Source organism: Cornus florida, unplaced genomic scaffold, assembly GCF_030987335.1.
Source record: "Cornus florida cultivar Cherokee Brave unplaced genomic scaffold, ASM3098733v1 CherokeeBrave_3.0.0_Hap2_Chr05, whole genome shotgun sequence".
In the NCBI taxonomy this organism is placed as follows: Eukaryota; Viridiplantae; Streptophyta; class Magnoliopsida; order Cornales; family Cornaceae; genus Cornus; species Cornus florida.
Genome location: NW_026775575.1, coordinates 110,039,143 through 110,062,567, shown reverse-complemented (window position 1 = coordinate 110,062,567; position 23,425 = coordinate 110,039,143). Strand labels below are relative to the sequence as shown.

Here is a 23,425-nt window from a genome sequence, read left to right as displayed (position 1 = left end):
CCAATGATAGTATTTCGTGTGTTTATGTATATTCAAGTTACACCCAGGATTCATATTATTAATGAAACTACGTAATGATCAGGTGAGCATCTAATGCTATATATTGAATTGTAATCAGATATATGTAAATTGATATTAGGAGCACCATTTATACCATACAGTGGCCCCATCCATGTGAATTCGTTTAGTTATTTGAGAAATTAGGGCTGGGATATGAGAGTTTAAATAAGTGGACTTCATTTATTTAATTAGTTAATTATTTATTTATTTTAATTAATTATCTATTTGTTTATTTATTAATTTTTATTTATTTCTTCGCAACCCAAGTTATGGGATTTCGGGGCGTGACAACATCATCTGGGAAATGTGAAGTGTTATATATTGTAGGTTTTATACCATTCTATTAAACAACACGTTTTAAAGCCGTAATCACCATGAACTTACCGGAACTTCGGAATTAAGCGTGCTTAACCTGGAATAGTACCAGGATGGGTGACCCTTTGAGAAGTCTCTGGTCCGGGGGAGCAAAAAACGTATAATATTATGTCAAGATAAGGTGAGGGTTATTACAAATGATATCAAAGTTGGAACCCAGCCGGAAGTGTGACCAATAAGGACATTGGGTTGGATGACCCCCTGGGAAGTCTTTGGTCCGAGGAAGTAAAAAACGGATAATATTGTGTTTGGATAGGGTGAATGTTATTACAAATGGTATCAAAGCCAGAACCCAGCCGAAAGTGTGGTCAACGAGGACGTTGGGCCTCATAGGGGGTGATTGTGACGACTTCTGTGGGCCGGTGTGAAGTGGGTGAGTACTGGCAAGCTATATGGTGTTATGATCCCACTTCGCCTGGGAAAAGTAAAGTGATATATATTATAAGTTGAATACCTTTTTACGACACAACGTGTTTTAAAGCGATGATGACGGGCGGGTGTGATATGGGAGAGCATTGACAAGCTACATGGTGTCATGGTCCCATATCGCATGGGAAAGGTGAAATGCTATATATTATAGGTTCTATACCCGACTATGTCTGTGATATAATACGTTTTAAAGTCGTAATGACCGTGAACCCAAACAAATTTTCAGAGTTAAGTATATTGTGTCTACGTAGAGTGAAGGTTGTTACACACAATTTGATTTCTAATTGTGTTTTGCTAGTTTTATTGTTTCCTCTCTATCTGTATATAAACTGAAGCAAATAAATTTAAAGATGCAATTTAATGAAAAAGAATTGAAATCTAACAGCATTGCCTGCTTCAAAAGTGAGAAGATTATTCTCAAATGGAATTGATATATATTCTTCTAATACCAACAAATTTTTTATTTTGACAAGAAGCACATATAACAAATTATCAATCGTCATGATATTATTAGAGGTAGAATAGTGAAAAGGGTAGTCAAACTTGAATAGTCAAAAATGTTTTGATGATCACTGTTGACTTGAATGCTAATTTTGATTCGTTGAAATTTGTGTGGTAAAAAATAGTAGAATATTTTTGACAAAAGATTGCCACGGAGAACATGCTTAATAATTCTCGATATACATTATTTTTCGTAAATTTTTTTTTTATCCATAAATATTTATAGAGTCAATTCTCCTTGTGAAATGAATGTTTGAAATAAAAATAAATTATTATATTAAGTTATATTCCAAGGACGTGTGACATTTGATTTAATTTTAACTATTGCAATCTCACATATAATTATTAATAAATTAAACAAAATAGCACTAGCAATTCAATTGCAATTATTACAATTCACACCAATACAACTAATTCAATATTTAATTAAGATTAAAAATAAAAATAAACACGAATTATTATCATGAATGTCACTTACAATTATTATTAAGAATTTTTTATTGGCTAACAAAATTTAATTCGCAGGTTAGACTGTCAAAATTAGGTATTGACTACGAATATACTCCGTTATGTACTCCGTATGACGTTCCGATTCTATTCGAAGATGTTGGTCTTATCCTGCGCTACCTCTGCTTATCCTACTCACACTCTTACAGCTTCTAGAGCCGTAGTTCCAGTGCGGTCAAGCTCTCGAGTCTCTGTTACTCATCATCATCATCATCATCATCGCTGTGATCATCCCTTTGTGCCTGAGGTACAATGCCTACAATTCAAATTTTTTATTCATGCTACTCTTAGTACCTATGCCGAACACGAAAACCCCACTTTTTATTTGTTACTTCTGTTAGTCTCGCAAAACCCTAAGATGGATATCGGTTAACCCTCTGTTTGGTTTCTGAAGAAACCTAGGAAACAAATAGAATTGAAATTTTGAATCTTGAATTTATCATTATTTGACACCCGTGAATAAAACCCAGAATTTATAGTTGTATTATCGGTTCTGTTGTTTCGTCGATTTTCTCAGCTGTCAAATAGAGGGTTATCTATAATTTCTGTTGTAAAAACTTTACCGAATTTATTTCTTGCTCAGACCGGTTAAACAAACATGTACTAATTTGCTATTATAACCGTTAAAAATTTACAGAGATTTTGAAGTTCTCGGTTCTTGTTTTTTCTTGCTTGTAGAAGGATTGAGCTTTTGGTGCTGATATGTGATCATATTTGCTTCATCGGTGTGCAATGCAGGTTGAAAAAGCCGTAGATTCTCTGTACTCGGAGTTCCGAGCTGTAGATAATCTGGTGGCCCACAACACTTCCCGTGTTCTTAGAGCTTTCCAGAATGCTCGGGTTGGATACCATGTAAGGGGAATTTTGATTTTTTTGACTAATCATGTCTAATCCTTTTGTATATGTCCTCTTGGATATTAATGACTTGTTGATTATAGGCTGATAGCTCCATTGGTTATGCTAATTTCTTGAAAGTGATGAAAGCATATAACGTCTGATCATGTTATTAGGTTTACTTTATTCTGTGTCTTGCTCTTGCATTAAATACATTTACATCTGTGTGCAAATGCATGTTGCCATAGATCATTTACTAGAAAATGTCATATCGTCGAAGGTTACTTGATTATTTTTGAACCTCAATGGTTTCATTCGTAAACATTTTTCTTAATACTAATTGTCATGATTTTGTATGTATGCATCAGCACTTTGGTGGATGCACGGGCTATGGTCATGAAGAAGCTGGGGGGCGTGAAGCCCTTGACCAAGCTTTTGCAGAAATTTTTGGTGCTGAATCTGCAATTGTCCGGTCACAGGTTTACCATCTGTTATTCTGTGTATGTACTTCTTTGGGGCATTTACAAAACTTCTTTAACGTACTTTCTCCTTCACCATCAGTTTTTCTCAGGGACTCACGCTATCACTTGTGCTTTGTTTGCTCTTCTAAGGCCAGGGGATGAGGTGAGCTGTCATTTTGATATTTCCTGCTCTTAATCATTGATTGAGATTTGAGAATCTATATCCTGTAACCACATTATGCTCTCTCTTAAATTGTTACTATAGTTTAGGACTGATTTGCTTTTCAGATGTTGGCTGTTGCTGGTGCTCCTTATGATACCTTAGGGGAAGTTATTGGTATCAGAGACTCTCATGCGCTGGGTTCCTTGAAAGATTTTGGAGTGAACTACCGGGAAATTCCAGTGAGACACTACTTAGTGGTAACAACATTCTTATGACTTCTGATGTCCCACTCAAAGACTTCTCATTTTGATTGTGTTACAGCTTGCAGATGATGGTGGGCTTGATTGGGGTGCACTTAAGGTAGCTTTAAGAGCTCAAACAAAATGTGCACTCATACAGAGGTCTTGTGGTTATTCATGGCGTCGTAGTTTAAGTGTAACTGAGATTGGGAGGGCAATAGAGATGATCAAGGTATACCTTCTAAAATATGCTTTAAGGGTTAAAAAAATTAAAATATGCTTTAAGGGTTATAAAATTCATACTCATCTCTGGGTTGAGAGATAACTGGTATCAATACAAAAAGGAGATGCACTAGGATCTGGATGGGTGGGTGCAATTAGCCTCATCCTTGCGTTGTATTTCCTTGGTTGAAATGCTCGAACTTTCATTGGAAATCATGAGAATCTTGCTCATATTACTTTGGAGTCTCGAATATTTTTCACACTATTTTGATAAGCTCCAGTTGTGAATCTTGATCCGTCCATGTGTATTTATACAGATGCAGAATCCAAACTGCTTGGTCATGGTGGATAACTGCTATGGTGAATTTGCAGAAAGCATTGAACCTCCAATGGTGGTACGTAACATATTTCTTGCTTCTTATGTCTGAAAAAGGTTAACATGGTGTAGTTAATGGTGAGCAGGGTGCAGATCTAATTGCAGGCAGTTTAATAAAAAATCCTGGTGGAACCATTGCACCATGTGGTGGATATGTTGCAGGGAGGGAAAAATGGGTAAAAGCAGCTGCAGCTCGTCTCTCTGCACCGGGACTTGGGGTTGATTGTGGCTCAACCCCTGGTGATATAATGCGAGCATTTTTTCAGGGATTGTTCCTTTCACCTCAAATGGTTGGGGAAGCAATCAAGGTAATAGGTTTGTAGTCTTGCGTCTTCTAGCTTTATAGTGATTTTGATTACTTCTACGAGGCTATACTGGTTTTCTCATTCTCTGTTACAAGGGAAGCTATCTGATTGCTGAAGTCATGGCATCTAAAGGGTATAAGGTTCAGCCACTTCCCCGGGTATCCCGTCATGATACAGTACAGGTTTGTTATATCCATTGTTATCTTAAGATGAAGCTATAATGTTAGGATAGCTCATTTTATCTTTCACTTTGCTGATGATCCCACTTGGTGGCTTGGATAAAAGATGTCTTTTATTTTCACATCATCCAATTACTTCCATCGATGTTATTTTGTTATATACCCCGTCCCGGTATGCTCTGTTTACTAGTACCCATCATGGTTCATAGTTTATAAACAGAATGCTACTCTTATATGATAAATGTGAAACGATCATGTTTCTGGTCTGTAGTTCTGATCAGTTCCTCGAAAGATTTAATTAAAGTGAGCTTCTGCAAAACAACAACTCAGTTGCTCTGTGCTGCTTTTCAGGCAGTACAGCTTGGAAACCGTGAGCGTCTCCTTACTTTCTGTGAGGCTGTGCAGAGAAGCTCCCCAGTGGGTTCTTTCATCAAGCCGGTTGCGGGTTCTACTGCTGGTTATGCGTCCGAGGTTTGACCATATTTAGCTTTGGTCTCAAACTTTAATTATACATTGTTTGGCGATGAACTTTCAACATCGCTTATTTCGCAATAATATGGATAGTAGGATCTTGAATACAAGTGCTGCCCCTGAAACAGATTGTAAGTCATGAACGGTTGGATGTGCAAATGGAATTCTGTTAACACCTCATTTTTCTATCATGAAGTGAATTTCAATGCAATGTGTCTCCATGAACCACCAGCTCATCAAGCATTAGTGTTCTCTTTCTTTTTTTGTTAGGTAAATACAAGTGCCCACTATTGGGTTCAAACCCTCACCTTCCTTTGGGGAGAAGAGATTATACCACCTGGCCAATGGTTTGGTGGTATTAATCATTCTGGTAGTGCCTGCATAGGAAGACGTGCCCCTCTCTTTTGGATAGAAATTTCTTTCTTTCTTTTCATCTTCTTTGTTGTTGCACTCGTTCTTTTCAGGAGTGAGGGAACTATTGAGGAAATCAGCAACAATATCATACCAAAAATTATGAGGGACGTGCTACCCCACCCCCTAAGTCCCCATTTCCAAAGCATACAAGATTTATTATTTGACCCATTGCAGAAGAATTCATCTTTCGGAAAGCATACTGATGGACCCACTGCACAAGGGGTATTCAAATTCTGGTTTCACTCCTCTTGTTGGGACTGGTGGGCTCTTGTTCATACGTAGTTTGGAAGTGGTCTTTATTAAGAAGTTTATAATTTTGCCATAACATGGCAGAAATAGTAGTTCTTGTTGCTTTTCTGTTTTGTTGTCAAATAAATGTGGTAATTGATCTTCTGCGTCTGGCTTGTTTCCTTTTTTCTTCATCTCTCCCTCTCTCATATGTTTGTTGCTTCATTTTTTATTTATCTTTTCATATTCAACTAATACGATATTGAGGCATGTGGTCTTTATTTCAGAACTTGCCTTGAGTTTGGGATTTATATAAGTAGTCATTTGCACTTCAAAGTGAAATCCTAGCACTGCATGAATAATTGTTCCATGGTTCAGGTGATCTTTGCTGATGGAACCTTCATTGATGGGAGTACAAGTGAGCTCTCATGTGATGGGCCATTAAGGGAGCCTTTCTCTGTGTTTTGTCAGGTCTGCACCTACCTCATGTTGTCTTCCTCATCTGGTTAATAGTTTACAGATCTGCTAATTTATTGATTTAGAGTCGGACCAGAAAAAAGTAGAGGTCCTTCTCCTTAGTATCTTGGAGTCTTGAGCTATCAAGGACATTTCACTGGAAATGATCCGTCGAATAAAGTTAATGGATTTATTAAAAAAAAAAAAAAATCATTAACCATTGAATTTGATATTTGCTTGAATTTTCGAATGCAGGGTGGCACCCATTGGACTCAGTGGGGGCTAGTTTTGGGAGAGGTTCTAAAATCTGTATGATCTGAGACTAATTTTGGAAATGAAGCAAAGTGTATTATATTCTTCTGGTGAAGTTATTATTGTTTTACCCATCTCACCAGACTTTTAATTGAGCCATTCGATTGTGGCTAGAACAATATTGCTTATGGAAGATGGCTTAAGAACTCAGCACGTTCTTGAGTTGAGGTAAAAGATCTTATTCTACTTTGTTTACTAGGACCATTTGGTGATGTGGTCCAGATTCAATTAGTTATATTATTGATGAGCTTGCAACTTGAAGCTGAATGCTTTTCAATTTGACACTGGTGCCAAGCAGCCATCTGAAACAAGGATATTGGACTGTCAGCTGACTTCCTTTTCATTATATATATATATATATATAGTGTATATTGTTGGGTTTTTTTTTTTTTTTTTTTTGCTTGGCCAGTTGATAATTTATGATTGTGGCTCAACAATTTAGGAACAAAGCTGCAAGTAAGAAAAAAGAAGGTTTTGGGATATCGAGTGGCGGAGCAGGGCTTCTTATAAATTTAGTGGCATTTATTTTTGTATTAATTATATTGATTCCTTTCTCTTTCTCTCTTTGTTATTATTTTTTAAAATCATTTGGGTCAGTGATTCGTTACAAATTCACTCTCATGGGATGGAATGAGTTGCATGTAATGGCACAGAGAAATCCTCATTAGAAGTTTTGGAGGATTGCCATTTCAATTTTCAAATTTATCATCTATGGTTCATCATTTATTTCAATGCCTAATCCATCAAACGTGTTATAAATTAAGAGATAAAATAGTCCTTAACGATTATGATGACAAATTAGTGATTCAATTAGCCTATTGAGCAGCTGCTTGTTGTTTGGTTGGGAAATGCATTAGTTTTGGGAGATTTTGAAAGTAACTGCCACGGTATTTCTATTTAAAAAATAATAATAGACTGAAAGTTAGAAGAAAAAAATGAAAAAAAGAAGAAGAAGAAACTTATTAGTAAAGTGGTCAGAAGTTATCTGATAATTAACAAAATAATGACAACCTAATAGTGATTATCTCCCTTCCAATCAAGTATATGAATCAGATAGTGGTGTCCATTGCCAAACTAACAGCTTGTATTTAGGGGTGACAATTCGTGTTCGTGGGCCGTGTCAATGTAAGAGCATAAAATTAACTTATTTAATAATCGTGTCAAGAATTTTCAATACTAACCTAATCTGTTTATTAAACAAGTAAACGTGTTAACTCGTTTAATGACCCGTTTATTAAAATAAAATATTTAATTTTTAATTAAATACTAAATAATAGAAAAATTTTTGTTATAACTAACCAAAATATTCAAAATAAAAAGAACAATCATAAGGCATAAACAAGGTGTATGTTGAAATGATTTAATTATCCATAAAAATTGGGTTTAAACCGAATTCACGATTATAACATGTTGAGTTAAATGGGTCATAAACTAGTTACATAGGTTGAATCTCTCAACTTTAACCTGATACGATTAAGTAAACGGGTTAATCGTGTAGACCTTTTTATAACCCAAACCTGTTTATTTTAAACTCAAACCCTTTTAACTCGCGTCGTGTTGTAGTGTTGTGTCGTAATTTGTCACCCATACTTGCAGTAGTAATATGATAGGAAATGCTGTCCATTCATATGTTAATTAATGGCTGCTGTTTTAATATATTGATGATTCATATATAAATATAATTATTTTTGGCAATTTTTTCCTTTTTATTTCTTTTACACTAATATCAGTTATATATTTCCCATAATACAATGAAATAAAAGTTTTAAAATTATCAAGATGTCAATTAATTCACTTATTTTGCCCAGTGAGCCCAAACTTATCGAATACTATATTTTTATTAGTGCATTTCGCACCATCTTAAAGTCTCTGTCGGTGACCCACTGTCACTGCAAGTTTTTAAGAAGCCCTTTCTCAGCGGTACATGTGGTGATAAGTGCGAAAGATGGGCATGATGGGCCAGAGGCCCAGGGCCCATGACGCCTCTCCAGTCAAGAAGTGGCCCAAAGATATTATCGAAAACCTTTTTTACATGGCTTTTTCGTAAATATCCTCCTCCCTCCCACCTATATCGTCTCATTCCCATTACGAGTATTTATTCCCAGGCAAGAGATACTATCAATTTGACGACATTGACATTGATTGATATTCTGGGTCCTCTCCTAACCTTTTCTGTGCACCACATTCACATTTTGATCATCGATCCATTACCCTTCCACTCTGTAAGTGCTCTCTCTCTCTACTCCGATTCAGTCAACTCTCTTCACTAAACACATTCTTCTGATCACCAAAAGAAAATTTTAATTGTGCTTTAGATTTTTCTGTGTGTATTTATTTGATTATACATATTTATACATCGTTTTCTTTTGGTTGACTTCAATATCTATTCGGTAAATTTTCTATTAAATCGCATAGTAAGCACAGGAGTTTCTACTGTGATAGATGCGATTTTTGTTCTTGTTGAGTGTGCTAATTTGTTAACCCATAAATTCACCCACCAAGAAGTTACTTTTAATTTTCTAGTGCTACACCTTGAGCCTTAAATGTAGGTAATACTGAATTAAGTTCCATTGATTCTTTATGAGTGTGTATATGTTTTCTGGCATACGAATTTTATGGTAATAGAACATGATGTTGTTGTCCCTGTAAATTTTGGTTATTTGATGTAGAGATGCAGTAACTCTGTGATATTTTGAGCTATAACTCATAGAGATTAGTGATTAAGGAGATTCTTTGGACAACATTGTTTCTTAGTTTTTCTTTTTCTTGTGTTTTTTGGTTTTGTGATTGTCGGCAGATGGGATAAAAACTCTACTGCTGTATGAACTATTCCAGATCATTTGCTAGGAACTAGCGTTTCAGAAATTTTTAGCTTCATCCAGTTTCACTTGTTCCCCATTTTCATTTACTAGATTCTTTCTCTAAAGAGTTTACAATTGGCATCACATTTTGCTCCATAAGATAATTGGATTGGACTGAGTTTTTAAATCCCCAATTTCCGAATAAGCTTTTATTATACTCCTGCAGGTCCTGTTCCTGATTTTCTCATTCGTGAGCAAGAGATATATTCAAAATGAATCGCGGACAAGTCACTCTGATGGGATCCACTATCTGTGTGATGCTCACAATGCATTTTACAGTACAGCTTCTATCACATCATCTATTCCACTGGAAGAACCCAAAGGAGCAAAAGGCCATACTAATTATCATCCTTATGGCTCCCATATATGCTATTGACTCCTTCGTTGGTTTGATAGATTTTCAGGGGAGCAAAGCATTTTTTATGTTCTTGGAATCTGTTAAGGAATGTTATGAGGCTTTGGTGAGTCTTCTGTTCTGCACCTTGCATGCTATAAATTTTAGGTATAGTTGAACAAGTATATATATGCAAGCTTCTCATTTGTTATTTTTAAATTTCTCTGTTCATTACATGCAGGTGATGGCTAAGTTCTTGGCTTTGATGTACACTTACTTGAACATATCCATAAGCAAAAACATAGTGCCTGATGAAATCAAAGGAAGAAAGATTCACCATTCATTTCCAATGACTCTCTTCCAGGTTAAGTTGTTGATTATAAAATTTTCATTTTATCTATTGCTTGTATATTGAAAAGGAAATACTCAACTTATTGAATGGAACCCCAAAGAAAAAAAAGAAAAAGAAAAAAGAAGAAGAAGACAGAAACCCATTCTAGACATTGATTTTGTGATGTTGATAGATAGCATGATATCCTTTTAGTTCATGAGCTCATTTCTTTTAGGACTCCTTTCTGTTGTAAGAAATGGACCGTTCCTAGAGAATGGACACCAGAAATTACTTACTAGTTGCTGCAAGTGCACTTTTGCTTGAAAACTGCTGCATAACCTGCATTGTCTTTTTATGGGGAGCAGAGTCCATCTAGCAAACATAGGCCTGCTCATGTAACTTCCATCAATTGCTTAGGCATTAGCTTGTGCTAAATTAGGAATGTTGGAGAATTTTTTATATTCATTCACATCCCAAACCCTTTAAGATAAAATTTTCTATCCAGATAAACATGGCACACCAAATGCAATGGTACTTTCATGCTAAATATGCTAGTGCCTTGTTTTAAAAAAAATGTGGTGTTTGAAATTTTTCTGTATTTTCTTGAAGAATTCTGGCACAGTTTCTGTCATACAACACTTACTACTTATTAAGAAATAACTTCTCATCTTTTTCCGTAATTTTTTGCCTTCTTTGCTTATGTCTTGTTAGTATTAATAGTTTCCTTTACAATTTACTTTCTTGTTTCTTTTTTTTGGCAAGTATTTCCTTTTAAAATTATCCGAGGTTAATTTTTTATTTATTTATTTTTTAACAAGTGCCCAAGGTTAAAACTTGTTCCTTGCATCTTAGGTGCTGTTTGATAACTCAATTCAGCGCTTGATTGCTTATCCAATTAAGTGTGTTTGATAATGCAAGTGCCACTTAAAATAGGGTAAAATTTTAAGTGACAGAGACATCACCTATAAGTGAACACTGAAAATTTTAAAAGATATTAAAAATATTTGGTTTTTTTTTTTTCTTCCTAAATATTTGGTTTTTAATTACTAATTACAAATTTCAGCATTTAAAATTCAGCTCTTAAAATTTTCAGTACTTAATTTTCAGTATTATTAGTAAACTGTGGTTGTTGTGTTGATTTTGCCTCATGCGGATCTCCTTGCATCCATCTTATTCATCTTGCACTATTTCTATCAATTGCAGCCTCGTACTGCCCATTTGAACCATCATACGTTAAAGCTTCTCAAGTACTGGACATGGCAGTTCGTTGTGATCCGCCCTGTGTGCTCCGTCTTGATGATAGCTCTTCAACTTCTTGGAATATATCCCAGTTGGGTCAGCTGGACATTCACCATCATTTTGAACGTCTCAGTTTCACTAGCGTTGTACTCGCTCGTAATTTTTTACCATGTGTTTGCTAAAGAGTTGGAACCGCACAAACCCCTTGCCAAGTTCTTATGCATCAAAGGGGTTGTCTTCTTTTGCTTTTGGCAGGTAGGCTTCTCACTTCCTATCCCCAGAAATATGAAGTTTAATTTAATAAGAAGCTGCAAATTGAATTATAGCTTTTGTCATGTATGAAACCAGGGCCATAGTTCTCACACTTTTAGATTTTGGTTAAATCTTCCATATCTTGGTATTTCATTTTTTTTATTGAATAAATGATGTGGATTCCTCATTAGTTTAGGCTACCAAAATAGATGTTGATCAATTTTAGGCTAACATTCCTATACTGAAATTGTTGATCAATTTTAGGCTTCTAAAATAGATGTGGATTCCTCATTAGTTTAAGGCAATAGATTTGGATTATCTGTACAGAAATATCAAACAATTACTGACATGCTAACTAGGAATTTTTTTTTTTACTGACATGGTCTTACATTCCTTTAAAGTTTGACTGTTGAACTATTGTACATGGACTCGGGTAGTGTGTCTACTGCTGGTATGTATCCAAGCATGGACTCGGGAAGTGTGTCTACTGCTGGTATGTATCCAAGCATTGAAAGTGTCAAATTTCCAAATTAAAGGACAAATGACACTGCTAAATATTCATAATAATTAATATTTTATTTTTATTTTTTAGAGTAAAATAATGTTGTATGTAACATGGTGTTCAATGTAGGCTTTTCTTTCATTTTGAAGTAATAATATAATAAAAGTGAATTATTGGATATATTTTTAGGTACATGTCCATCCAAAAGTGTCATACATGTATTTCATACCCATTTTCCAATATTGTGTGTCCGACACAGGTACTTCGCATACTTTGGAAGAGTCCATGTAACATAGCTGTTGAAGTATTAACATTTGTTCCTCCAGATCTTTGTATCATAGGAAAAAATTACATATTGTTGGATATCTATCCCTTCAGCGGTCATGCCCATGTGTTTCACGTGCAATTAGCAATACATCTAAAATTCTTTAATTGCAGTTATTAGTTTAAGGGGATCTTTAGACACATAAGTTGCTGTTTGTGTAACACTTGTGTCTTAGCTGTGTGGGGCACCCCATATCTGTGTTGGACACTGATAACACGTCTCTGGAAATTCATATTTACTGTCTTGGGTCAGTGACATAAAATGAATTTATCAATATATGTGTTCTGCTGACATAAGTAGCTAAAAATACTTATTTAAAGAAATTCCAAATGTTTTTATTCACCACAATTTAGTTTCACTTCTGGTTTCATGTCTTCTAACTTCGAAGGTAATTGTTGGTGTTGGAAGCATGGCCGCTCCTTGGTGTTGTTGTACTACAAGTATTCTTAAATTTTCGTTGACAGAAGAAGCTGTTCTGATCTTTTTTGCAGGGAGTTGTGCTTGACGTTCTTGTAGCATTGGGCATAATTCGATCACATCATTTCTGGCTCGATGTGGAGCATCTCGAGGAAGCTCTTCAAAATGCATTAGTGTGTGTGGAGATGGTTTTCTTTTCTGCGTTTCAGCAGTATGCATACAGCGCTGCACCATACAGTGATGACGCTGCTACAACAGTGAAAGACAAGAAGAAAGAGTAATTTGTAGCTGCGGCTTGATGTAAGATGTTTTTATTTTATCTGCATCTGGATGATTCAGAAGCAGCGATGGTGTGAGTTGTATGCTTTTACGTATAATTAAATATGGTCTGTATGTTGTGTAATCAGAGGGGGGTTCTATTGGTGAACCTATATCTCTGGATGATTTGAGTAGCAACAAAAGGCATCTGGATGAAACTATAATACCTTCCCACGAGTTGTGTACCATCTTTTGTTTCTCATGTTCGTTTATTCTTAGATTCCTTCTTCATCTAATGCTTTTGTTGATTTTGTAGTTTTTTGAGCCTAATAAGTGGGTGTGCTTTTGTTGATGCGCATGTGTAATCAACGAAACTGTGTTGTGTCACACATGTTCAAGCAGTATCTTATGGTGTGATCAGCATTTTGAAGCCACTTTTAATTGCTTTTGGAAACAAAAAGGTCCATTTAATTTTTCTTTCAAAAAGCAAAATCATACCGATTACAAATTGCTACCCCAGAACACTGTAAATAAATTAACTGTGAATTTTATAGGGACCTAATGTAACTTGGCTTGAATTTTTTAATTTTTGACTCTCCGGATTAGCTCTCAAAATAAATAATAATGATAGCCTTCCCAAATCAAAATTTCTTTTTCAAGGTTCTTAATTTTTAAGGAGACAAATTTTTAAGGAGACAAATTTTTAAGGAGACAAAGCTTGTCTCTTTTTAAGATTCTTAAATTTTGAAATTGTTCAAATTTTTTTTAAAAATTTTTTTATTAACTTTTCAAATGAGACAATTATTTTAGACTGAATGAGGTACACTTGAACAACCTGAGTTTTTTTCTAACTAAGTTGAGTTACTAGCCTTCTATGCTTGAGCTCTATTATTTCCCAATTTAGAAGAAATTAAGTGTGATTCATATCTAAAGGTCAAAATTGCACGGCAAGTGTTGTTCTGAATTGGAACTACTTGCTTAATTTATTTTTATCTTATGACAATATAAAACAGTTTAAATAAAATTTATTTGACTGATAAGTCATTGAGAAGTTATTCTCTAAAATCAATTTTTAAAAGGTTTAATTTTAGGGAATAGTTTTCTCCAAAATTCATAAAAAAAAAAAAAAAAATGTTTTTAGATAACTGTGGAAAAGGTTCAGTATATAATAACTGGATAAAGGGCAAAGAGGAAAGTAGGACCGTGGTCCCCAACTCGGAATAATGAGAGAGAGAGAGATTCTCTCTCTAGAAAACTACATGTAGACTGTAGAGCTAGTAGTTACAACTTACAAATAATATCTCAGAGAGAGAGCTAGAAGAATCGGTTCGGTTTTTTTTTTTTTTTTGTCTGCGTATATGTAAAGCCAAGATCAGTGTTTTATATTAATTTCTTGGAATCTTTGCGATGACAACACTGTTACAGGTTTCAATCAATTTCTCACATTTCAACAGCTTACGCGATGATTCAAGCAGGAAACACAACTGTTGTGTATTGAAATTATCAGCACCCAATTGCTGCTACACACTCTCAGGAACAAATATTGGCTCTTTACATCAACGTAAATTCAAACCTGGTGGCTATAGAGGGAGATGGTCGTTCTTGGGACTAAGCAGCTGTAAAGATGAGTTTTGGGTGGCAGAACAAGGGTGGAAGAGGAAGAAGAGCCTAGTTGTGGTTAGATTTAATCAAGGGTTTCGCTTTAATGATGGTAGTGGTGGTGGTGGCGGTGGTGGTGGTGGGAGAGATAACGGTAAAACTCTGAGGCTTTTGGGTAATCTTGCATTTGCTATTGGCTTGACTTATCTTTCTGTAACTGGACAGCTTGGTTGGGTTTTGGATACAATCGTTTCTATTTGGGTATCTCTCTCTCTCTATATCTTTCTCTCTATATATATTTGCATAAGAAAGCATATGGCTCTTCGGATATATGGAATTTTATATATTGGTAATAATGTTCTTAACATAAGAAGATAGAGAGCTTGGATGAAGTGGCCTATGATATGTTTTATGATTTTACTTTGATGTGTTTTCATAGCATTTTTTAGAATTGAGACTTTGATGTGTAAGCTTTCTAAAATTCCTCTTAGATTGCCAGATTACTCAAAAATAAATAAAAATAATATTGTTTTCGTTTGTTCTATTCTGATGTTCTAGTTAGTCTTGTACCAAATCAATTTGTGAGTCTTTGAAGCAATCCGCCAGACTGATTCCATCTTTATAAGATGCTTTAATTAATAGTGAAGTTAATGTCCGCAAACTGCATGTGTATCATGCTGAAGTTACCTTTGACATCTCAAACTGCACACGTTTGATATTTACCATTTCCTTTTATTGTTATATACATTGTTAACTTTTATTTTCAATTTTCATCCACAAAGTGCACATACTGTATAAAATTTTATTTGCTATGTTGGGTGGTTTTTGTGCTTGAAATATTACCCTATTTATCATAATCAATTACTGTCTTTTGTTCCTACTATTTTGAGTTGGTCACATGATCACATCAACTCTGTTTTGCTCTGATTTAGGTGTTTCATCTATGGTTCTTACTTCTTGGTTACATGTATCTCTTATAATCAGGAGATGTTTGCTCATCTTTTCATGCTATAATTAGTTGCTCTGTCCGACATATACATCGAAAAGCAAGATTTACTTTGTTAGCGCCCTTCTGAAGATTACACCCTGTAAGCACTGACAACAATTTTTATATTTAAATCTAATTGGTGGATCCTTTTTCACATCCAGCTCCTTGCAGTGCTGCTACCAATTGTGGGTTTGGGAGCTTTTATCTGGTGGGCAGGACGAGATATAGTTCAAGGCAGCGTGAGTCTGCTTTAAATTTTGGTCCTATATTATTCTGCTCCTGAAAATTTCTTCCTTTTGTCCACTGATTGTTTCATGTGCCACATTAATACAAGGTTCTTGACTATCTTTGATAGATATGGCATGTATAACTTTGTCATTTCTTTTGCCAAATGACCAATTGGCATTGAAGATGTATTTTTTCCTAATGAAGACATTATCATAATTTTTCATGTCATGCCATTGTTTGTTTTGACAAGTCAACATACTAGCTAATAGCTAGACCCTCCATGTAACTGATAAACCTATGATTTTATAATTGGTTTATGTCTATAGCATATTAGTATTGTTTTTGACTGAAAATTTTGGATGTTTATTCTTCTAGTAGTTTTCCTTGAAATTTTTTGTGTACTTTTTATGCATGCGCGTGGACAAGTACATATAGTCTATTAATTGTGGGGTGATGCACCAACATGAATGTTGGGATTTGACCCTTTGATGCACCATTTATTGGAATCGCAAATTCATCTTGATCTTCTTATTGTGATAATACTTTCAAGATGTACTGATTATTAAAGGAGAAGATGAATTGCTTTTATTTGAAGGATTATTGGAAACTGCATGCTTTTGACAGATGGCTGAAATATTTAAACTGCAATTTTTTTTTATTTTTTATTTTTTTTCCAAACAAGGTTATGCTTTACATTTAGTTGGTCTGGATAAATTAATGATCTTCGATACCTGTGAATGTTGTCCACCTTACATAAGTTCTTGTGACCTTGTCTGAATCTGATGATACTGGAGACCTAAATGAAAATTTTCACCTAAAAAAAATTCTGGGGACTAATATCTCAAAAATTGTCCAAATATATGTCAGCTGTGCTCAGTACGGCCTGTTAGACTTCTTCCTTGTCCTAAAATGTTTGTGCGGAGGTTTAATATGAGTCTAAAGAATAGATTGCCTCTTAATGTTTTCCTTCCTCCTGTAACAGGAATTTTGGTTGCAAACATCTGTATACTATATATATCAAGTCTTAACTTATAGTACGACGATACCACTTTCTGTCTATGCAGTTACACACGTCCTGACACCCTCAAAAAGTATCAGAGGTTTTTACTTGCTCCTAGTTTTCACATCTTCATATGCTGTTCTGTGTGTTTCCTTACAAATTTGTTTGAATTTCATTTTCATTAACAAGAAACTGTTTGGATGTGAAGTAGTTTGTAGAACATACTCTATTATCTGCTGCCTTTATTAATCATTTTTTTCTGAACTTGCTGTTATATATGCAGTGCCCAAACTGTGGAAATGATTTTCAGATATTCAAGTAAGATCAATTAATACCCACTATGATATGATGATAATTTGTGAAACCATTTTATAAAGCTGTTGTGTTTTTGAATTACTATACTGATGTAATTTTCTGCAGATCTTTTCTAAATGACGATTTGCAGTTGTGCCCCTTTTGTAGTCAACCTTTTTCAGGTAATAGCCAAATGTGAGCTAATAATTCTTTAGATTTCCACGCCTTCAAGCACTATATGTCATTTCCATTCATATGGGAGCACTTCATCATTTTCTTTTTTAAAGAAATGAAGTATTGAACTTTTCGTTGCCACCCAACTATATTAACCAGTTTTACTTATCTTCTTCCCAATTGGTTCTGTCTCTTCTCACTTCTTTTGACAAATATTAGTCATTCCTTATATGTCCACTCATTCATGTCAGCATCTGCATTTTAGTCATGGTTACTCTTCTCAATATACAAATTCTTACTTACCCAGCATTTACTACCAAAATGCATGGCTGCCTTTTAGATTTCTGAAAGGCTATCCCACCCCAACTTGATAGATATATGATAATTGCACGACATTGTAGAAGTATTTCATTTCATGCATCGTGTTCTAATTCTATGACAACATCCTCTTTGTCTGTCCTTATGGATAATAGTGCAGATCACAAAGATGGTTTCTTTATGGAATCTCTGTCAACAATCTTAACCACTTGCCCATTTGCATTGCTACTTTGCTAGAATATGACTCCATACATTTTGTCTTAGTTTACTCAAGTTGATAAACCTTTGAATTCTGAAGGCTATTATCAAACATTTTTTTACCTCTTCCTTAGTATGGGTTAAGGATAGTGGTCTTGAGGAGTCAATGCATCTCTAAGCCTTTTCTAAAGTTTTTATTGTGAATGTAAGAAGATTGACAAATTGTGAAAAAAATTTCTTGCTCCTATTTGGGAATATCATGATTTTTTCTCCCATTGACATTTTATGTACATGGTTTTAATGCAATTATAAAAAATTGTGTTTGAGCATGTCTCTCATTTGACTGTTTACTGGGATTTCTTGTAATATAAAGCTGTACGTTCTAAAATACCATCCCCTATAGACTGTTGAATGGCAATACATTTGATGTTCTCCAAATTGTATGAATTTAATGTATGTTTAAATCAAGTTGGTCCCTCAAAAGGGTATTATTGATATGTAAATAATATCAACTTAAGCTTTTTCTAAAAAAATTTTCTTAGAAATGCTACCAACTTGACGTTCCAGTCTATTGCTTTGGATTGTTTTCTTTCATCTTTTAAATTTTGAACTTAATTCAAATTTTCATCCATTTAGCACTGGTCTCTCATACTTCTGTATTTCTCTCATGGATTATCAATCTATAAATTGGGGTACTGTAAATTGCGGTACTGACTGTTTTGGTACTCAGACCCAAGGTTTTGGCTTAATTGAGAAAATTCAGCTGAGTCATTCACCTTTAAATATTCAAGATTATGTTGGATGATCAACAAGAAGCAGAGATATAAATTTTGGTGTTTGGCATTGGTTATATTTTGTTGAAAATTGAACTCTAGTAAAACTAAAAATAAAAACAAAAAAATTGGAACTTTTCATTTTTCTGCTCATCTATAAAGTTTGGAACTTTTCATTTTTTCTATTCATCTATAAGTATGGTACTTATAGATTTTATACTTATTTATTACTATGAACCAAATTTGCAACTGACACTGAAATTATCTTGAAATGTCAATTGCTCGTTGAACACTGAATTCTAAGTTGAGCCAATCAGATTGACCCTACATATATATATATATTGGGTGGGTTGGTGGCGTTTGGGATCAGCCTAACCTGACTTCTAGTTATCAATTTTTTTTTTTTTTTTTTTGGGTTGTTGTATGTATTGTTTTTGTATCTCCTTGGTAACATTACTAATTAGGTGGTGATAATCATTTAACGCTATTATTCTTAGAAATCTCTTTGACTTGGGAAGGGTTTTGTGCAGGTCAGTGATTTATCTGACACAAGATATTTGTGGTGATCAATTGGCATTAGTTTTAGCTTTTAGCTGAACTTGTTCGAATCATGTTATCCCCCTTCATTTAGATTAGTTTATAATAGAATTCAGTAAAGATATTAGTTTTCTAATTTATATATCTAAGAATTCTATTTCTATTTCAGTGGTAGGCAACGAGTTTGTAAGGGATCCTGTGAAGTTCTCCAATGAATCTGCGACATTTGGACAAGCATTTCATAGAGTCTCTCGTGGCTCAAAGAAAGGTACTCTCCGGTGAAGTCTTAACACCACCTGCATTAGATAGTTGTTAGAAGAGTGCACAACTGGTTCAATAATGAGTTTGATAAGCTAGGTTTAATGCTTTCTGGGACATCAAACCTGGGTGGGCCTTCCATTTCTCTTCTGTGCCTGATGAGCTATAGTGCCATCATGACAAAATTATAAAGCCTTTGACAATGCTTGCATAGATAACCTACTTCTTTCATAAGGTTGTGTTTGTTACTTCATTTCCTTGTAAAAAAACTGTTTTATTCATTTTATTTATTTATTTATTTATTGTTTTGGTAAGTTAAAAACTGTTTTAAATTAGTGTGGAATCAATTTCAAGGACAGCCACTTTGTGTAAATAATGCCACTATACTCAAGTCTATCCCTCCGAGCCTCTTGATCATAATGAAAACAGAAGGAATCTGAAATAATGGTTTTAAATTAGATATTAAGCAACACAAGCATTTCTGTACTTGTTGGATAAATATAAATTTTCCCTAGATTGACAGGAGAAGGTTAAATAAATTTGGGAGGAAAAGTCCCTTCTGTGAAAAATTTCAAGACCAATGATGCAGGCTAAGGATCAACCTTGTTATTGAGGAACTAACATTGAAGATGAGTTTCTTTACAAGGAATCAATTTTCTAGAAAATAAATGGATCCCACAGGTTACTTTTCTTCTTAGGTAATTCTCCTACAAGTTACATTTGCATAACTAAAGAATTTATGAATCTTTTATTAGTATAACAATCGACTGATTTGACTTGGTGAAATTATAAAGTTCATTAATTTTGTGTTTGGGAGCACCGAATCGGTGCTTTGGATTTGAAATTGGAGAAAATTTAGTACAAACTTTGAACTAAATGTAGTACTCCGAATTGGTGCTCCCAAACACAGCGTAACTTTTTAAATCGACAAGAAATGCTCGCACCACCAAATTCTCAAATAAATAAATATAAAAGAAGGGAGAGAGAAAATTCTGGTTTAACTGTTAATAACTGTTTCATTAACTGTTTTAAAAAATGCTCCCACCACCAAACTCTCAAATAAAGAGATATAAAAGAAGGTAGGGAGAAAAGGCCAATAACTTGAGTCAACATGAAAATAACCATTCCTGTTCTTTCTTTTTTTGTTCTCAAGTTATTTCTCCCATTTCCTCTAAACTTTGTTATCTATACCTCTTCTTTTCTTTTTAACAGTTTATTTTTCTTTCCTTTCCTTGAATAGGCAAATAGATGAATTCCCAAACAGATATAATCTATATTGTTCTTCTGAATTGTAAAAGATTTTTGGTTTTAGTCATTTAGAAATCCTGAATTTATTGCCATGGTTTGTCCACAATCCTTCTAATGGAGTGGAGATGATCCCAAAGAGAATAAACATATACTCTATATTGTTCTTCTGAACTCTAAACATTGTTGGTTTTAGTCATTCAAAAATTCTGAATATATCACCATGTTTGTACAGGAAAGGATTCTCCTCAAGCAGTTGTTGATGTTGAAGCTGAAATAAAAGATGTCGACTGAGACTTTATCAAGAATATCGATGGCATCTGGTAGAAACCTTAAATCCCTCAATGACACAACACAATTGTGCACATGCATTCATACCAGGGAAAAAGAAAAAAAGGCAAAGAAGAAATATATTAAGTTAATATCCTGAACAAATTTGTAAATTTGATACTACTTTTGAGTTGACTAGAATAGTATGAGAAAAATATTATGGAAACTTGTTTGTGTCTAATTTTTACCCTAGTAACATTGATGCACACTAAAACAGGTAAAAGAAAAGGATGGAAGTTTTTAAGAGAAGTTTTTGGTCTGTTTTCATGGGAAGTGGAGTCGACGCTGCTATCAAATTGCTGGCCAGAGTATAGGGAGATACAAGTATTCTTTCCTTATGTGGCCGGAAATTTTTGATATTGGCTTTCTTTTACAAGTATATAGAAATTGAGTAATCCCATAGTGTTTCAGGATGATGATGTTTTTTTTTTTTTTTTGCCTCGGTTGTGTGTATAATTATTGTAATTGGATTATTACCAAAAACAGCAACCGTCATTGTAGACAATGTTGGCATTATTTTGAATGTCAGACCGACATTGCAGTAGTACCCATCAGTTGTGGTGATGCCTTGAGTGTTGGTTGATGGCCCCATTCTACATGATTTTTATGGGCATCCAAACGGCATATAAGAATGATAAAGACATTCCATGTCCATCATACACCCAATATAATTTTTTAGTCTTACTGAATTTTTTAATATATATGTTGTCTTTTGTATGATGTTGCTAATGTATTTCATTGACAAACCTTGGATGCTTAATTAGAAAGTTACCTCGAGTGTATGCTGGAAACAAAGGGTGAATCAAAAATCTATGAGGAAGGCTTTAGATTTAGATTTCTGTGTGCAGAAGTCTCAACTTAAAAGTTTGGCATTGGTGACAAGTAAGTAAGTAGTCTAGTATAGCAGCTTTAGGAAGGCTGCTGGAATCATTTTTCTCTCTACAGCCAAAGGAACTCACTCCTCCACCCCCCTCTAAACCCCCACTATTCCAATGGAAATAAGGGCTTAGGTCTGAATAAGAAGGTCGTTTTTTTGTATGCCTAGAAACATTATAAAAACAGTTGATGAATTTTGAAATCAAGCGTTTTTGTTTTTGTTAATGTCCAAGTCTGATAAGTTAGGGAGGCATTCCTGTTGAAACTGGAATCGAAGATGATCCCAATTCATAACAGCATCATTACAACTTTCTTGCATACATTTGTATATTATTTTTGGGGTTATTGTCTGCTGCTGCAGTCCTATCTCATCTAATTTTAAGCTAGTTTACTATGTTATTTCATTTTTAGCCGTCTATAACAACATTTTGTGTAAACAGATTTCTGAAACATGGTATGGGAAAAACATTGCAACTCCCACAAGTGGATGGGTAACTGTCATTAAGGCCCCGAACGCAGTAAAATATTTTTCTCGAATTTTTTTTCCCCTTTTCAAATAAAATATATACTCAGTATTTTTTATTTTTACTTTTTAGTGCCAAACTGTCACCGCAAAAGTTTAAGCCGAGTCTGTCTGTCATGAGTTATTTTTATTAAGTTTTAATATTTTTTTTCTTCATAAATATTTTAGGACAACTAAACACCAAAAAAAATATATTTTTTAAACTTAAGTATCAAACTGTTGCTATATCTCTGATTTATGTGACTAGATAAACTAATTAAAGAATTTCGAACCACGCACCCATATGGACCAAACGGTTTTCAATTTGCTTTTAGAGACAATAGTAAACACGATCAATTCATATATCGGATTGACCATGACTAGTAACCCATTCAGAGTTAAAACTGTTTCCTGAAAATCTTCTTTAATTTCACATTATGTTCAGATGGCTGATTTTCCAAATATTACATCATTTATCTCTTGGCAACCAACATCATGGCCAAAACAAAGGCCATATTCAATCACAAAACTAAATAGGTCATTTCTTAGGTGGCATAAATTCAGAAGCCTTCGCTTAACCTCCCGGAAAGAACAATATATATATATATATATATATATATATATATAATCAGAGGGCTGTCCAGTACTTGGAAGATGGCAAAAGTTACGAAGTGAAACACAAATTGAGATGAGGGTAAATTAGTCTCAGAAGTTTCTATCATGGTGAATTGAAAAGGGAGAGATGTAAGAAGAGAACAACAGATGCTAGAACATAACCAGGTATAGATTAAGATTTTAGAGAACATTCAATAACATAACAAACTAGAGATTGGCCTTCCTAACAACATCATAGAAAATGCCCTAGGAAAGATGATACAACTATGCATTGCAAGGTAAAAGAGAGAATATTCGAAGGGATAAAGAATGGAACAGAAAACCAAACAGGTCCAGTTAAATCTACGCGTATGAAATAAATATGTCAGTTGCACACGTCTCCCTGACTAGGTAAATTTAAGTTAATATGCCATTCCACCGATACCCTAGCAGAGTAAAG

The 23,425-nt window shown here is 34.4% G+C and overlaps 3 protein-coding genes across 6 annotated transcripts; all 3 read left to right on the top strand.

Moving 5' to 3' along the window:
• Positions 1-1,945: 1,945 nt before the first annotated feature.
• LOC132308523 (uncharacterized) lies at positions 1,946-6,931 on the top strand. Its single transcript, XM_059806625.1, has 12 exons — positions 1,946-2,119; positions 2,611-2,724; positions 3,075-3,185; positions 3,268-3,330; positions 3,456-3,569; positions 3,652-3,801; positions 4,109-4,186; positions 4,254-4,475; positions 4,568-4,654; positions 5,003-5,122; positions 6,143-6,235; positions 6,476-6,931. The coding sequence occupies exons 1-12, from the start codon at positions 1,946-1,948 to the stop codon at positions 6,533-6,535; spliced, it is 1,386 nt and encodes a 461-aa protein (XP_059662608.1). The 3' UTR covers positions 6,536-6,931.
• Positions 6,932-8,622: 1,691 nt separating this feature from the next.
• LOC132308522 (uncharacterized) lies at positions 8,623-13,366 on the top strand. 2 transcript variants are annotated; one of them, XM_059806623.1, is made up of 5 exons: positions 8,623-8,754; positions 9,560-9,854; positions 9,969-10,091; positions 11,262-11,552; positions 12,868-13,366. In XM_059806623.1, the coding sequence occupies exons 2-5, from the start codon at positions 9,606-9,608 to the stop codon at positions 13,072-13,074; spliced, it is 870 nt and encodes a 289-aa protein (XP_059662606.1). In that variant the 5' UTR covers positions 8,623-8,754; positions 9,560-9,605; the 3' UTR covers positions 13,075-13,366. The 2 variants fall into 2 exon arrangements, with proteins under 2 accessions (XP_059662606.1, XP_059662607.1); XM_059806624.1 differs by lacking the exon at positions 8,623-8,754 and adding an exon at positions 8,941-9,081.
• A 914-nt stretch (positions 13,367-14,280) lies between these two features.
• LOC132308520 (uncharacterized) lies at positions 14,281-21,542 on the top strand. Of its 3 annotated transcripts, XM_059806620.1 has the most exons (7): positions 14,324-14,911; positions 15,800-15,877; positions 17,150-17,184; positions 17,287-17,342; positions 19,330-19,428; positions 20,899-20,986; positions 21,211-21,542. In XM_059806620.1, the coding sequence occupies exons 1-6, from the start codon at positions 14,459-14,461 to the stop codon at positions 20,955-20,957; spliced, it is 780 nt and encodes a 259-aa protein (XP_059662603.1). In that variant the 5' UTR covers positions 14,324-14,458; the 3' UTR covers positions 20,958-20,986; positions 21,211-21,542. The 3 variants fall into 3 exon arrangements, with proteins under 3 accessions (XP_059662604.1, XP_059662603.1, XP_059662602.1); XM_059806619.1 differs by having other exon boundaries at positions 14,328-14,911; positions 20,899-21,542; XM_059806621.1 differs by lacking the exons at positions 19,330-19,428; positions 20,899-20,986; positions 21,211-21,542 and adding an exon at positions 16,849-16,966 and having other exon boundaries at positions 14,281-14,911.
• The last annotated feature ends 1,883 nt before the right edge of the window (positions 21,543-23,425 follow it).